The sequence below is a fragment of the Phoca vitulina genome, unplaced genomic scaffold, assembly GCF_004348235.1.
Source record: "Phoca vitulina isolate PV1807 unplaced genomic scaffold, GSC_HSeal_1.0 scaffold11, whole genome shotgun sequence".
In the NCBI taxonomy this organism is placed as follows: Eukaryota; Metazoa; Chordata; class Mammalia; order Carnivora; family Phocidae; genus Phoca; species Phoca vitulina.
The window spans coordinates 43,761,607-43,779,682 of NW_022589714.1; the positions used below are offsets into that span (position 1 = coordinate 43,761,607).

The window sequence follows — 18,076 nt, forward strand, 5'->3', positions numbered from 1 at the left end:
CTCTTTCTTCTGTCTCATTGTTAGTGTACAGAGATGCAACTGATTTCTGTGCATTGATTTTATATCCTGCCATTTGCTGAATTTCTGTATGAATTCTAGCAATTTTAGGGTGGAGTCCTTTGTGTTTTCCACATAAAGTATCATGTCATCTGCGAAGAGTGAGAGTTTGACTTTTTTGCCAATTTGAATGCCTTTTATTTCTTTTTGTTGTTTGATTGCTGAGGCTAGACCTTTTAGTACTATGTTGAACAACAGTGGTAAGAGTGGGCATCCCTGTCATCTTCCTGACCTTAGAGGAAAAGCTCTGTTTTTCCCCATTGAGAATGATAGTTACTGGGGCCTTTCATATATGGCTTTTATGATATTAAGGTATTTTCCCTCTATCCCTACACTGTGGAGAGTTTTAATTAAGAAAGAATGCTGTATTTTGTCAAATGCTTTTTTCTGCATCAATTGAGAGGATCATATGGTTCTTGTACTTTCTCTTATTAATGTGATGTATCACATTGATTGATTTACGAATGTTGAACCACCCTTGCAACCCAGGAATAAATCCCACTTGGTCGTGGTGAATAATCCTTTTAATGTACTGTTGAATCTTTTTTTTTAAATTTTTTTATTGTTATGTTAATCACCATACATTACATCATTAGTTTTAGATGCAGTGTTCCATGATTCATTATTTGTGCATAACACCCAGTGCTCCATGCAGAATGTGCCCTCTTTAATACCCATCACCAGGCTAACCCATCCTCCCACCCCTCTCCCCTCTAGAACCCTCAGTTTGTTTTTCAGAGTCCATCGTCTCTCATGGTTCGTCTCCCCCTCTGATTTCCCCCCTTCATTCTTCCCCTCCTGCTATCTTCTTCTTTTTTTTTTTTTTCTTAACATATATTGCATTATTTGTTTCTGCGCTAGTATCTTGGTGAGAATTTTGGCATCCATGTCATCAGGGATATTGGTCCGTAATTCTCCTTTTTGGTGGGGTCTTTGTCTGGTTTTGGGATCAAGGTAATGGTGGCCTAATAGGCCAAGTTTGGAAGTTTTCCTTCCATTTCTATTTTTTGAAACAGCTTCAAAAGAATAGACATTAGTTCTTCTTTAAATGTTTGATAGAATTCCCCTGTGAAGCCATCCAGCCCTGGACTCTTGTTTGTTGGGAGATTTCTGATTACTGCCTCAATTTTGTTACTGGTTATGGGTCTGTTCAGGTTTTCTATTTCTTCCTGTTTCAGTTTTGATACTTTATGAGTTTCTAGGAATGTATCCATTTCTTCCAGATTGCCTAATTTGTTGGCATATAGTTGCTCATAATATATTCTTAAAATTGTTTGTATTTCCTTTGTGTTGGTTGTGATCTCTCCTCTTTCATTCATGATTTTATTAATTTGGGTCCTTTCTCTTTTCTCTTTGATAAGTCTGGCTAGGGGTTTATCAATCTTATTCATTCTTTCAAAGAACCAGCTTCTAGTTTCGTAGATCTGTTCTACTGTTCTTTTGGTTTCTATTTCATTGGTTTCTGCTCTAATCTTTATTATTTCTCATCTCCTGCTTGGTTTAGGCTTTATTGCTATTCTTTTTCCAGCTCCTTTAGGCGTAAGGTTAGCTTGTGTATGTGAGACTTTTCCAGTTTCTTGAGACAGGCTTGTATTGCTATGTACTTCCCTCTTAGGACCACCTTTGCTGTATCCCAAAGGTTTTGAACAGTTGTGTTTTCATTTTCATTTGTTTCCATGAATTTTTTAAATTCTTCTTTAATTTCCTGGTTAACCCATTCATTCTTTAGTAGGATGCTCTTTAACCTCCAAGTATTTGAGTTCCTTCCAAATTTCCTCCTGTGATTGAGTTCAAGTTTCAAAGCACTGTGGTCTGAAAATATGCAGGGAATAATCCCAATTTTTTGGTACCAGTTGAGATCTGATTTGTGACTCAGTATGTGATCTATTCTGGAGAATGTTCCATGTGCACTCAAGAAGAATGTGTATTCTGTTGCTTTAGGATGGAGTGCTCTGTATGTATCTGTGAAGTCCATCTGGTCCGGTGTGTCATTAAAAGCCCTTGTTTCCTTGTTGATTTTCTGCTTAGACAATCTGTCCATTGCTGTGAGTGGGGTGTTAAAGTCCCCTACTATTTTGTATTATTATCAACGTGTTTCTTTAATTTGGTTATTAATTGGTTTATATAACTGGCTGCTCCTAAGTTAGGAGCATAAATATTTATAATTACTAGACCTTCTTGTTGGAAAAACCCTTTAAGCATGATATAGTATTCCTCTTCATCCCTTACTATAGTCTTTGGTTTAAAATTTATTTTGTCTGAGATGAGGATTGCTACTCCAGCTTCTTTTGATGTCCATTAACATGATAACTGGTTCTCACCCCCTCACTTTCAATCTGGAGGTGCCTTTGGGTCTAAGATGAGTCTCTTGTAGACAGCATATGGATGGGTCTTGTTTTTTTATCCAATCTGATACCCTGTGTCTTTTGGAGCATTTAGCCCATTTACATTCAGAGCAACTATTAAAAGATATGAATTTAGTCCCATTGTATTACCTGTAAAGTCACTGTTTCTTTATATTGTCTCTTTTCCCTTCTGGTCTATGTTACTTTTGGGCTTTCTCTTCACTTACAGGATCCCCTTTAATATTCTTTACAGGAATGTTTTAGTGATCACAAATTCTTTTAGTTTCTGTTTGTCCTGGAAGCTTTTTTTCTCTCCTTCCATTCTGAATGACAGCCTTGCTGGATAAAGTATTCTTGGCTGCATGTTTTTCTCATTTAGTACCCTGAATAGATCATGCCAGCCCTTTCTTGCCTGTCAGGTCTCTGTGGACAGGTCTGCTACCAGTCTAATATTTCTACCCTTGTAGATTAAGGATCTCTTGTCTCAAGCTGCTTTCAGGTTTTTTTCTTTATTTCTGAAATTTGCAAGCTTCACTATTATATGTCGGGATGTTGATCTATTTTTTTTTGAGGGGGTTCTCTGTGCCTCCTTGACCTGAATGCCTGTTTCTTTCCCCAGATTAGGGAAGTTCTCAGCTATGATTTGTTCAAATATACCTTTTGTCCCTCTCTCTCTTTTTTCTTCCTCTGGGACCACAATTATTCTAATATTGTTTTGCTTTATGGTATCACTGATTTCTTGAAGCCTCACCTCATGATGCATTAGTTGTTTTTCTCTCTTTACCTCAGCTTCCTTCCTTTCCATAATTTTTTCTTCTATGTCACTGACTCTTCTGCCTCATTTGCCCTAGCCATCAGAGCATCCACTTTAGACTGCATCTCAGTTAAAACATTTTTAATTTCAGCCTGATTAGATTTTAGTTCTTTTAATTCCACACTAAGGGATTCTTTAGTATCGTTTATGCTTTTTTCAAGCCCAGCTAGTATCTTTATAATCATTATTCTAAATTCTAGGTCCAACATTTTATTTATATCCATATTGATTAAATCTATGGCAGAGAGTATTATCTCTGGTTCTTTCTCTTGTTGTGAATTTCCCCTTCTAGTCATTTTGTCCAGAGAAGAATAGATGAACGAGATAACAAAATAAAAAATATCAACCACGACCCCAGTGAAGTATACACTAGACAAATCTGAAGAGATCAGAAACCAAAAAAAAAAAAAAAGAAGAAGAAAGAAAAAGGGAAGAGGGGGAAGAGAATATAATCTAACAGACACTAGATCCCAAAATAGTAAAGAAATAAAAACATATATATATACAAAAATAAAATTGAATACAGTGAAAGGAAGCCAAAAATGAAGAACATATCTACAAAATATAAATGTAAAAATGAAAATTAAAAAAAAAAGACTTAAAAAAAGAGTTGATACAGTAAGATGCTAGTTGAAAAGGAAAAAAAAAGAGAAAGAAATTTTTAAACTGAAAGAATCATGAGACAAAACCTCAAATTCTATATGCTATTTTCCCCTAGCTCAGGAGTTTTTCAATTCTGTGTGATCCATAAACTTGGTATTAGCCTGATGTTCCTGTTGATCTTCAGGAGGAGGGGCCTGTTGCACTGATTCTCAGGTGTCTTTGCCTGGGCAGAGTTGACCACCCCTTGTCAGGGGGCCGGGCTCAGTGTAAACTGCTTCGGGTTGCTCTACATGGCTTTTTTTCTCTGAAGGCTTTTCACACTGCTTTAGAGGATGAAAAAAAAATGGCAGCACCCCAATCTCCAGCCCCAGACCTGAGCAGTTGCGGCCCCCACCCTTGAGTGCACCCTCAGGGAGAAACAGTCAATCACTTCTGTGTGCACCAAACTCTGCAGACTCCTGTGGTGCCCACCTGCGCCAATCCTCCTGGGGGGGGGGGTTCACCATGGCTCCACTGCTTGCTGGGCCCCACTCTTGGAGTGATCACCAGATCGTGCGCACACCTGCACCATTCCTCCCGGGGGAAGGAGCAGGGTCTCACAGTGGTTCTGCCACTTGCTGGGCCCCCGCTGGAGAGTGGTCCCCAAATCCTGCCATGGTTCGTGGTTTATGGCAAATGCAGCTGAGAGGCCACTCCAAGTCTTGCTGATTGTAGCTGGCTCCCTGCTCCAATGCTTGGAAACTCTGCCACACTCAGGCATCCCCTTTCTTTCTGTTACCCCAGGGATCCTGAGACCACACTGTTCCACCTAGGATTCTGCCCCACTTTGCCACCTGAGCACCTTTCAGGCAGGAATGTCCCTCACAGGAGCAGACTTCTAGAAGTCCTGATTTTGAGCTCAGCTGCTGTATCACTTTCCAATGCTGACTTATGGAGGCTCCCTTACCCCACAGTTTATCTTCCAATATATTGCCTCGGATCCATTTCTCCACACCTCCTACCTTGTAGAAAGTGGTCACTTTTCTAGTTATGAATTGCAGCAATTCTTTTCTTAGATTTCAGGTTCAATTCACAGATGTTCAGAATGATTTGATAGATATCTAGATGAATTTAAGGGACCAGATGAAATGAGGGTCTCCTACTCTTCCTCCATCTTTTCTCCTCCTCAATATCTTTACTTCTTATAGTTCTATACAGGTTTTCTATTACTTCTTGAGTAATTTCCAGTAGTTGTCTCTTGCTAATAATTTGCCCACTTCATTCAGATTACCTAATTTAGTGGCATAATCATTGATAGTATTCCCTCATGATCTTTTTAAAATTTTTGTTAGGTCAATAGTGATGTTCCCCCTGTCGTTCCTGATTTTAGTAATCTTAGTCTTCTTTCCTCTACTCTTGGTCAAACGGAAGATTTGTCAATTTTGTTTTTTTTTTCTTTCTTTTTTTCCTTTCCTTTCTTTTTCCTTCTTTCTTTTTCTTCCTTCCTTTCTCTCTTTCTTTCTTTCATTTTTTGTTTTTGTTTGTTTTTTACTGTGAAGTGATGGCATACATTATCCATTATGGAGACTTTTCCTTTTCTTAAATTTAAGGTTCTTTTTCTCTCATAACCCTTGGGACTCACTTCCATGGTTTGTCTAACAAGTTCTGGGAGTGAATTTCCCTGTGCTACTCTTTATTTCCCTTGTCATCAAATGTTCACTTACATCTTTATGTTTTGGGCAAGTTATTGATCATCAAATTATATTTTCTGATCTTTATAAAAGGATAATTTAAATTAACCTCTTTGCATATTCCACAGTCTTGTGGAGTGGGGGGGGGCCTATGGAGTGGGGCTCAATATATTACCAACATTCTAATTTTTTTTAACCAGTGGCTGTTAGGTATTTGTTGATCTTTTCAAAGAAGATACTTTTGATTTGTTGATTCTTTGTTGTTTTCTGTTCTCCATTTCATTTTTTTTCCACTGAAATATTTATTGTTTCCTTTTGTTTGCTTTGGGTTTAATTTGTTCTTCTTTTCCTAGTATTTTAAGGTAGAAGTTTAAGTTATTGACTTGCAATCTTTCTTCATTTTTAACATAAGTCAATAAATATTTCATAAATTTTCTGAATGGTCTGGAACAACTAGATTGATTGACATTGGAAAAGTGAGGAAGCTTTGCACTTAGGAGGAGAAAGGTCTCAAAGGGCAGGGGCCAGTGAGATAAAAGGCAGTACAAGTCTAGGGGCACCTGGGTGGCTCAGTCAGTTAAGCAGCTGCCTTGGCTCAGGTCATGATCACAGGGCCCTGGGATCGAGCCCTGCATCAGGCTCTCTGCTCAGCGGGGAGCTTCCTTCTCCCTCTCCCTCTGCATGCCACTCTCCCTACTTGTACTCTCTCTCTCTCTCAAATAAATAAAATAAATTTAAAAAATATATTTAAAAGGCACTACAAGTCTAAATTTCTAGAGATGTGGGGGAAAGATGCCATAACATCACAAGAGGAACTCTCAAAAGAAGAATGGTTGCAGAGGGTGTTGTAGGAAGTGTTGCTGCAGGTAAAAAAATATAATTACACTTTGGTGGTTTGGGTTTTTTGTTTGTTTGTATTTGAGAACTTTAACAAGAATTCAACTGCCTTTCCATTTCTTTCCAAAATCAGGCTTGTGTCTCTTTCACTTTTCCTCTATGGTTTTTTAAACTTATTTCTAAATAAGTAATTTTTTAAAAAGATTTTATTTATTTATTTGTCAGAGAGAGAGAGCACACAAGCAGGGGGAGTGGCAGGCTCCCCACTGAGCAAGGAGCCTGATGTGGGACTTGATCCCAGGACCCTGGAATCATGACCTGAGCCAAAGGCAGATGCTTAACTGAGCCACCCAGGCATCCCTCTAAATAAGTAATATATGCTCGTAGTGAAAGCACTGGAAAATACAGGAGAGTATAAGGAAGAAAATGAAATTCATGAACAACCCTCCCTAGATTTTCATTCTCATCTTTTTAATATGCATAATCCACAATCACTTACCCTCATTTTAAAATTCAAAATGTTATGAAAACTGAAAATTTTGCACAAAATCATTGTAGTGACAAAAATTGACCTGACTGGGTATGAGGCTATTTATAGACTTTATTTATCCCTAACTCTATGAATATTAATACTCTTACCTGCAGTATATTATATAACATATGAAATATTACCTTTCTAAAAGCTGGAATATTCTGATTTCTGAAACATATCTGGCCCCAAGGGTTTTGAGTAAGGGATTGTAGACCCACCTGCATTAAAAATTATCTACCTACCTACATATTTTATATATATACATATACTCATTTATGTTATTTTAAATCTCTCCTTCTTAACAGTATATTGTGAGCATTTTACTGTCATTAAATATTATTGGAAAAGTTTTTGATGGTGGCACAATATTCCATCATGTTGATGCATCCTTGTTCATTCAATCCTTTTGTATATTTAAGACATTTTTATTTTCTCAGTATTATAAATAGCGCCAGATGAAACATTTTTGTATATAAATCTTGATATCTATCTCTTGATATGTTCTTAGAAGAAATTCATACATATAGAATAGTTAAGACAAAGCACACAAATATTTTAGATCTGTGATATATATATATTAAAAAGGACTGCCAGTGTCTCCAGCTGAAATGGAATGCTGTCATTCCCAGCCCACATATCTATCCTCTTTTATGCTTTATTAATGCTGCTTTGACATATAGAAGTTTCAAAACTTCATCCAGTCAAACTACCTGCCTTGGTTTTGGAGTCTGGTATTATGATTAAGAAAATCTTAGCTACCCCAATAGTATCAATATATTCTTTTTTTTTTCTTTTATAGCTTAATTAATCTAGACTTTACTTTGGAGTTTAAAGTGAGATAAAATTCTTACTTTTTCCTAAAGTTAACCAGCTATCCTAATAATGTTTATTGACTAATCCATTTTTCCTCCATTGATTTGAAATGTGAATCTTATCATAGACTCAGCTATTATAGATAGTAGAGCCTAATTTGAGGCCTTTCATTTTGCTTGATTGATCTGTTTATCTACTCTGAGCCAGTTCCACACTGACTAAATTACTGCCATTTGATAAAGGTTTACAAATCTGGTGGTGCTTGCTCCCCATTATTCTTTTTCCTTTTCAAAGCTTTCTTGGTTATTCTTGTCCATTTCTTGTTCTAGATGATCTAAGATCCCTCTACTATCCAATCAGAACAGAAAATATAGTTGGAATTTCAATTAGACTTGCATTCAATTTATAGATTAATTTAGAGACTATTGACATCTTTACAATATTGAATCTTACACTGGGAATGTGGTTTAACTCTCCATTATTTCTATCCTACTTTTATGCCTCTAAGAAAGTTTTATAGTTTTCTTCTAATAGGTATTTTATTTTATTTTATTTTATTTTTTTTTTAAAGATTTTATTTATTTATTTGACAGAGAGAGACACAGCGAGAGAGGGAACACAAGCGGGGGGAGTGGGAGAGGGAGAAGCAGGCTCCCTGCTGAGCAGGGAGCCCGATGTGGGGCTCGATCCCAGGACCCTGGGATCATGACCTGAGCCGAAGGCAGACGCTTAACGACTGAGCCACCCAGGCGCCCCCCTTCTAATAGGTATTTTAAAAAATCATTTCTCAGTTTTATTTTTATTGCTATAGTGAATGGGATCTTAACATTTTATTTTACAAGAATGCTCCGTTAATTTTTTATATATTTATTTTGTGACCAGCCACCTTACCAAACTGTCCCGTTAAATCTAATAGTTTTTCAGTTGATTCATTTGCTTTTAGTTACACAATTACATTGCCTGAGAGTAATGATGATTTTTGTCCCTCCTTTCCAGTACTTATATCTTTTATTTATGGTTCTTACAATATATTAGCTACATCTTCCACAACAATGCCAAATAATAGCGGTGATAGCAGACATCTTTATCTTATTTCTGACTTTAATGTGTCTAGTTGGTTACCAGTAAGTAAAATGTTGATGTCTGAAGTTCATATTCACTACCATATTAAAATATTCTTCTGTTTCAACTTCTTATGAGTCAAATACAAATGCTGAATTTTTATAAAATGCCTTTTTAGCATTTATCAAGGTAATAATATGATAGTCTAAGGAAAAGCATTTTACGTATTGTTGTGATGAGATTTCTTAACTCTATATCTTCTTATATTCATCTATGCATTTCTACTTGGTCAAGGCAAATTATTACTTTTTATGCATGTTATTTTTTAATGTTATAATGATTTCTTCTTGTTTGCATTTTAGTCAAGATCCTTACATTTATATTGATAAGTAGGATCAATCTGTAGTTTTCTTTCTTTTATGAAGTTACTATCTTGTCTGTTTATATCAAGACAATGCCATTGTCTTAAAATAAAGAGGAAAATATATCCTCTTTCTCCTTGTCCTGAAATGGAATAAAACATGAAATTTTTAAAGGATTTACTAAAAATATCATCCAAGCCCAGGGCCTTTGCTGATGTCATAATTTAAAAACTTCTAATTTTTCTCATCTTGATTATTGGTGTATTCAGGTTTTTCTATCTTTTCTGAAAAGATTTTGTAAATTTGTATTTTTTTACAAACTTGTCAATTTTAATGATATTTTAAAGGTTATTACCATAACTATATACTACTCTCTTACTTAAATTTTTTCATCTGTATATGTTTTTATACCCATTTTCTCATTCCTTCTTCTGTATATTTGTGGGTTTGTATTTTACTTGTTCCCTTTCATTTGTGTTTGGATTCTATTTTCAAACCCCTCCTTCCTCTGGGACCCCCTTTCTCCCTTATCCAGGCTCTGGTAGGGTTCTCATGCTAAAGCCATCTGTCTCTTCTCCCTCTTGACCAGGCACCCAGTGCTTCTGGGCAGAATTTATCTGCTCCAAATCTCTCACTGCAGAGTCTGACAGGCACCTGACAATATCCATAGTGATAAGTTTTTACTTTCTTACAAAAATATATTTGACTTGGGCCCATCCCTCGATTGGCTGTCTGGTGACTGGTTAATTCATCCAGTGAGGGTAGTGAGAGGGAATGAAAGAGCACACCACTGTAGTGGGATTTGGAAGCCCTGAGATAAGGCCTGACCTCATTTGTCCCCCCTAAGACCTATCCCCAACTAGCCGTCTGACCTGATCTTCAGACCTTAGTTTCCCCAGCTATAAAATAAGGTAGTTGGATTTCAAGATTTCCAGCCTATTTACCTTGAGCATTCTATGATTATCTATTATCCAATTACCCAATAAAATATTTGTGGTAGAGACCAGATTAATATGTTATTCTGTCTATATAATAGTTTCATTTTCACAGCTATTTTAGGGATTTTTTTTTTAATCCAAAGCAGTGAAGAGCATGAGAATTTCTAGCATTCTTAAGAATTATTCAGCAAAGAGTTCTTTATAAAATTCGTTGGGTCCTTCAGGATCAGATCTACTCTGTTTTAACATCCAAATAAAATAACCAATAGAAATTTGAACAATTGTTGGAAAAACTAAAGTCATGACAAGAAATGAAAATCACCAAATTGCCAAGCAAATAGTATGATAACATGTAATAACACTAAAGGTAATAGCACAACTCCAGCCTTATGTATTCATTTAATGTCATGGTTATAATTTCTCCCCATGGAGACCTTGAATTTCTTAATTCTATTCTTAAACTCTTGTCCTAGACAATAGCACTATTTTCAGGTAACATCTGACATTGTAATTCTAGTTGGAAATACACCCATCTTCTAGGAACAATATCTCCTCCTAAGAAATGACCCCACTCTAGCTCCATACATTGGGTTCCTGCTGTGAACCCATCTCTGCAACAGCAGTTCATTGATTGGTCCAGGAAGGAGCACATGACCAAAGCAAAACCAATGAATTTCTTCCCTTGATATTTGGACTTCAGACCAAGAGAGTAAGGGGACTTTCCCTGAGAGTGCTGAACTTACTGAACATGTAAGCAGTGAAGCTCATGAGCCACCAGAGACCAAGAGTTCTGTCACATGGAGATTGGCTCATAGTAAGACAGGAAAAAGAAACCCGTAAGCAGAGAGAAGTGGGGCAGCTGGAGAAAGCAATGGGACAAAACTCCATAGAGGAATACATCTGAGGGAGATTTGCAAACTACAGGGCTGCAAGAGAGGCATCACTCTTAGACCAATGAAAATGACTGGCGTGTTGCCGTAAATAGCAGAGCAACACAGCCTACGTTAAAGGTGGCTGATGAGACTTAATCAGGAACAGTTGCTATTAGAACCTGGGAGCTCTTTATATTAGGTATCAGTGTTTAGACTGAAGAAAGTGACCATTCAAACATGGATCCATACAGAACATAGAAGGATGTGGTGACAATAGAGCAAAGTCAAGATGAGGAAAGAGGGAATGAACATAGACAATGCTACCCTAAGCTAATGGTTTACAGTAATTTCTTTGTGCAGGACACATGGTGAATACTCGGAGAGGAATGAATTGATTTTATATCATGTCATATTAACATAATAATGAACTCAATGTAAGTTTTATTTCATAGTGTAGGTTTAGTTATTCATAATCAATCACTTTAATAATCTTCATAAAGCCATAAATGAGTTAACCCAATAAGGTATAGTTAAAGAGATCTGAATCTGAAAGATACCAAATGGCAATTCCAAACACATTCTGATGTCCAGAGTATGAAGAGCAGATAAACAGCCCTCCTACAAACAGCCATCCTATAAAAGGGTGGCTCACTCTTACCAAGATGTGCTCTGCATCATACAGATCCTTGACTCACTAACTGCTCTCACCACTTATGTGTTTCTAACTCCTTGCCCTGCCTCCTCCCCCTGGGGCAACTTTCTTTCTACCGCCTACCATCCCACCTGGTGAAATTTTATCTATTTTTTAGATCCTACTCAAAATATCATCACTGTGATGCTTTCCTCTGCACCCCTTGCAGTCTGAGTAGCTCTGAATCTTGTAGTCTGGTGTGTCTGGGTAACTCCTACAGCATAGTCACAATTACGTGCTTACATGTCTGTCTTTCCCAGCTATGTTGTAGTCATCTCTGTACTTCTTGAATCTAGCTTGCTGCCTGTACTAAAGGGTTATTGAATGAATAAATCCCTCATTGGAATATTACTCAGCCATCAGAAAGGATGAATACCTACCATTTATATCAACATAGATAGAACTGGAGGGGATTATGCTAAGTGAAATAAGTCAATCAGAGAAAGACAATTATCATATGGTTTCACTCATACGTGGAATATAAGAAATAGCACAGAGGATCATAGGGGAAGGGAGGGAAAGCTGAGTGGGAAGAAATCAGAGATGGAGACAAACCATGAGAGACTCTTGACTCTGGGAAACAAACTGAGGGTTGCCAAAGGGCAGGTGGGTGGGGGATAGGGTACCTGGGTGATGGACATTAAAAGGGGCACGTGATGTAATGAGCACTGGGTGTTATATGCAATTAATGAATCTATTGAACACTACATCAAAAACTAATGAGGTACTCTATGTTAGCTAATTGAATTTAAATTTTAAAAAAAAAGTTGCATTAAAAAAAAGAATGAATAAGTCCCTAATTACTGTGTGTCACAGTGGTTATAGTTTTTTAATTTGTGACCAAATAGACTTTTCTGCAATTTTATATGGACATGGCAATACGCCTGAATGTTCATTCTTGCTAGTCTGCTATCCGTTTGCTATGTTCCTCTGCTCACAACTTAAAAAAAAAAAAATAACAAAAATAACAAGTGTGTTCTTCTCTGCACAAAGGTATCTGTATCATACCCACACTCTAGGAGATTTAAAAAGGGGGGAAAGAGTTTAATATTTTTTCTAACTCAGTTTTGTAGATATACTTCTAAGATTCAGTTATGAAATTATGAAAGGCAAGGTTTGAGACAAAAATATGGAAGCTTTGCTAAATTGCATAGATTTCTGATCATACCCAGCTTCAGTTTCTTGGCCAATGCATCAATTTGAATTGTGGGATCAGATCCCATGGACAGGAAACATATCAAAGGTGTCCGTGTATCACTTTCTTCCCAAGTTTTCTCCAGATTTAAGATAACTGGTTCTGTGTACTTCTCCTCCAAAGAATCTGCAATATACTTTCTTGCTTGAAAAACAGTACGGTCTGGACACCAAGACCTAGAAATGAATACAAGTTAGAGGGAAAAATTCAGTGTGTTCATTTTTTATTCTATTTAATTCTAAGCATGTAAAGAACACATTTAATTAGCAAAGGACAAAAAGGTAATCCTCCCTTTTGCAGGTCTGTGAAAGGATGGGCAGGTTTTCCATCCCTGGATGAATATAAATGTAATCGTGTGGTTTTGGTATGAGGCATGGCAAGAAACAGGGGAGAGCCGGTAACAACAGAGTCTGTTGCCAGTCCGGAAGGAAACTTAGAAGCCAGCTGATCCAATCATCTCATTTTCAGAAAGACCAATTACTCTGAAGCTTTAATTAGTTATTTTTTTAAATCACATCAATGATGGGCCGCCTGGGTAGCTCAGTTGGTTAAGTGTCTGACTCTTGATTTCGGCTCAGGTCATGATCTCAGGATTGTGAGGTCAAGCCCTGCATTGAGAATCTCTCTCTCCCTCTCCCTCTGCCCCTCCCCCACCTTGCTCCCATGCACATGCTCTCTCTCTCTAAACATAAATAAATATTTTTAAAAAATCACATCACTGATTATCTCCAGTCGCTGAAGCTATCACCTTCAGGTAAGCAATTCCTCATTCAGACCAATCCACAGGAGCACATTCATTCTTTGACAAATATTTATCATGTGCCAACGACACGTCAGGCCCCACTTTAGGTGTGGGGACTCAGCAGGACACAAGGGGAGGTGTCCTCTACCAGCTCCTGAACACGATGGGGGCCAACCTGCTGCCCACTCGGAAGCTCTGCAGTCTTCAGGGGGAGAATTAAAGTGTCAAAGTTGTCAAAAGGAGGTTGATCAGCAAGCACGTGTTCAATACCATCTGTGTAGCCCACACCGTATGGTAGGTTCTATACACAGCAACAGATCAAATAAATATCATTTGGTATTTGATATTTTAGGTCACAGACAAGCTCTATGGATTCTTATTCGCTAGTAGATTATATTATTTGTTTGACATGGGTTCAATTTTTAAATAATAGATAAAAGACACATCTATTCCAATGAAAACAAGTAGCCCTGGAGTGACTCAGTCAGTTAAGCCTCTGACTCTTGGTTTCAGCTCAGGTCATGATCTCAGGTTGTGAGGTAGAACCCCATGTTAGGCTCCGTGCTTGGCATGGAGTCTGCTTGAGATTCTCTCTCCCTCTGCCCCTCCGCCTCATGCTCTCTCTCTCTCTCTCTGAAATAAATAAATCTTAAAAAAAACAAGTAGCCCTTTCATATTCTGTACATCATGAGATCACCACTGCTGACCACTCTGATGACCCTCAAAGAGTGGACAACATCCAGGAAACAACTTGTTCTAAGAAATACAAGCTCAGGTGTATAATATTAGGAAGACAAACTACTCCAAAATCATCCTACATCTTTTTGTTGTTCTTTTTGTGGTCCCATCTACTCCCCCACTCCACCCTCCTGCCTTGCCCATTAATCACACACACACACACACACACCTCTACCTTCCAATATAGAAGCCTTCTTTGAGCTCCTGGATATTTAGAAAACATGAAAAGTGAGAAGGAAAAGAAAAGAAAAGGAAGAATTTTCTTCCTTAACATCAATTTCAAAATTTTCTTCTACTTTTAATAGCCAAAACAGCATTTATACATTTCAATAGGCAGTTCTTGGCTTTTTTCTCAGGTAAAATTGAATTTTAGCTTATAGACTAATTGCCTGGCAACTCTGTGAAGTCTAATTTTTTTTAAGTAAATTCAACAATAAATGATTCACTCAATGGTAAATGATGAACAAAGGGAATATCAAAGGCATATTTTTCATGTTTTTTGCTCAAAGCATTATCATTAATACATTCCCTGCCACCATCACCATTTTATTTGCTTGTCAAGGAACTAAGGAATTGCCATCCCAAACGGCAATTTGGAAGCACACACATTTATAATAACCACTGGGACACAGTGAAGTAAACTCACAGAGGTAAGATCTGTAATTTGACAATACGATGAGTGATGTTTCTAGGTCTGATAATACCTATTCTCACCTGATAAGTAAAAGTTTGCGGCAAGTATCCAGTGAATCATTATATCCATCAGGGATAATTTCTTCCTCTGGAGCATCTTTATCAAACCAGCTTTTCCATCCCTTCTCATTACGAGATATCTAAAATAAATAAGCCAATTAGCAAGCCATAGGACTATATGCAATTGGAATATACTGGAGAGAATTCTGAGTAACCTTAGGGGGTCATTCTTTATAGGCAAACAGTTTTTCAAACATAACCACACAGTTGACTTTTTTTTTCTCCAGAATCAGTGACTTAAAGAACGTGGATATTACTATTCCCTTTCAGCTTTTCCATTGTTTTTCTATATTATTCACTGAAATTAAGACTGTGTATCAATTACACCAAATGATCAGGCAGGAAAAAACACAGACCAGGTGTTTACAACCTGCCAATATGATTGGCATTTTGGACCAGGTGATTTTGGGGGAGCAGTCCTGTGCACTGTAGGATTGTTAGTAGCATCTCTGGCCTCTACTTACTAGATGCCGGTAGCACCCCTGTCACCAACTCATGACAATGAAAAATGTCTCCAGACATTGTCAAATGCTCTCTTGGTTGAAAACCACTGATATAGACCATTCTGATAACCAAATCTCTAAATGTTGACCTCTACTTAAAATAGTGATAGATGACAAAAATCTAAACTTTTATTTTCTTAGTGATTCCCTGCCTTCAGACCTTAAACCTAAGAATAAAAGAAGTCTCTATTGTATGTATGAACCACATCTTTATCCATTCATCTGTTGAAGGGCATCTCAGCTCCTTCCACAGTTTGGCTATTGCGGACATTGCTGCTATGAACGTTGGGGTGCATATGGCCCTTCTTTTCACTACATCTGTGTCTTTGGGGTAAATACCCAGCAGTTCAATGGAATATTACTCAGCCATCAGAAAGGATGAATACCTACCATTTGCATCAACATGGATGGATCTGGAGGGGATTATGTTAAGCGAAATAAGTCAAGCAGAGGAAGACAATTATCATATGGTTCCACTCATATGTGGAACATAAGGAATAGCATGGAGGACATTAGAAGGAAGGGAAAACTGAAGGGGGGTAAATCAGAGGGGGAGACGAACCATGAGAGACTATGGACTCTGGGAAACAAATTGAGGGTTCTAGAGGGGAGGGGGGTTCGGGGGATGGGTTAGCCCGGTGATGGGTATTAAGGAGGGCACATACTGCATGGAGCACTGGGTGTTATATGCAAACAATGAATCATGGATCACTACATCAAAAACTAACGATGTACTCTATTGTCACTAACATAACATTAAAAAAAAAAAAAGAAGAAGAAAAAAAGTCTCTCCAAGAGCTAGTCTCGAATACCTGTTCTCTCAGAAGCATGGAAAGAAACGCCAGTTTTCAGACGCATTAAAAGGCACTCCCTGAAGCCCCAGTCATGACAAAACTAATTACAAAAACAAAAGATTGGTTGAGTCCGATGCTGCCCCTCAGCAACAAGCAGGCTGGATTACTGAGACAGTGTTTTGTAAGCATGTTTTCAAAGCCGTGGTCAGCATTAAAGGTGAAGAGCAAATGCGAATGGAGCAGGTCCTATGGGCCAGACCCGAGGATTGTACTTTTACCTGCGTTATCCTCGTTTTTCACAGAGGCCCTGGGAGGTTAAATAACTGCCCCAAAGTCCACACCATGCAAACAATTCATCATAGAGGATCCAGGCTGGGTGCAAATGAAGAGCGAAGCCATTGCTCTGGACCTCAGTTACAGTTTTGTCCCCCTGGGGCACCAAGAGAAGGAGGAGCATTTCTGAAACGTTTCACAACTGTCTTCCTTCTCCTGCAGTGGCTCCCCCACATTGACCTTGACCACTCCCAGAGAATCCGCCTGCCACACTTGGAGCCCATCGCCCCACTGCTCCGGCACCTGCGCACTACCCACAGGGTCCCCTGCGGGCCTCCTCTGGCCCCGAGGCTAGACAGGATGCACAGGAAGTAAGAAGGTGTTGGTTTCCAGCTTCCTGGCCTTGCATCCGCTCATTTTGACTCTACTCAATAGAGCCTCCGGGGCAAGTCGCATCTGCCAGGGGCAATGGGATCTCCTCCAGCCCCTTGCTGCTTACCTCCACTTCCCACTCCTTTTCCTGGCCCTGTTAGCAACACCACTTCCAGGGGCTGAACAGTTCAGCCTGAGATGTCAAAGCAGGCCAGCTGCTGTTGGAGGCTACTTTTGTTTCAGTTCCTGACACCCACCCTTTCAGCTGGGGACAGATCCCCTTCTCCTTCTGCCCTTTTTTCCCGGAGACGCCAAACCGATGGCCACCTGATGGCCGGTCCCAGGAACTTCTGCAACTTTCCTGAGAATGACCACTCCCCCTCACTTCTGGTCCATCCCATGGTGAGTTGGAGAGAAGTAACTCCTAATGTCAGGGATAGAGCCGAAAGTCAGATTACAGCATAACCATTTAGTGGCTATGCAGCCTGGGGTAAGTACTTAACCTCTTTGAATCTCCGTTTTCTCATCTATAAAGTGGGGCCAATAATACTTCCCCCTGGCATGGTTATAGTTGTTGCAAAGTACTTATCCTGTTGTTAAGCAGTAGCAGCTACCAGATTCTAGCCCGCAGGTAATTAAATTCTGATTAACAGAGGCAAACGATAATGCCTATCCCAGTATCAATACAACCCATCAGCAGAGGGCACAGTGTTGAGTGATTTTCCCAGTGGCGCTCTGAGGTCTCCCTTACCAGTCTCCTGCCAGGTGCAGACCACCTTATTTCTTCCCAAAGTATTTGTCTGGGCTTGGAGGACTCATACAGAACAAAGCTTACCATCCACCACAGACGGGAGCCAGGGACTCCGACCCAGCCATGGCTGAATACGTAAAGCATCTCTCTAATGGGGGCGCCTGGGTGGCTCAGTTGGTTAAGTGACTGCTTTCCACTCAGGTCATGATCCTGGAGTCCCGGGATCGAGTCCCACATCAGGCTCCCTGCTCAGCGGGGAGTCTGCTTCTCCCTCTGGCCCTCCCCCCTCTCATGCTCTCTCTCTCATTCTCTCTCTCTCAAATAAATAAATAAAATCTTCTAAAAAAAAAATCTCCAAA

At 38.8% G+C, this 18,076-nt stretch overlaps 1 protein-coding gene across 1 annotated transcript in view; it reads right to left on the bottom strand.

Annotated features, from left to right (window-relative positions):
• Positions 1 to 18,076, bottom strand: part of DNAH8 (dynein axonemal heavy chain 8) — a 369,397-nt gene that overhangs the window by 76,004 nt on the left and 275,317 nt on the right. The window contains exons 76-77 of the mRNA XM_032410111.1: positions 14,986 to 15,104; positions 12,765 to 12,967 (exon numbers count right to left, since the gene is read on the bottom strand). Coding sequence (XP_032266002.1) covers positions 12,765 to 12,967; positions 14,986 to 15,104 — 322 coding nt within the window. The remainder of the gene's footprint in view (positions 1 to 12,764; positions 12,968 to 14,985; positions 15,105 to 18,076) is intronic.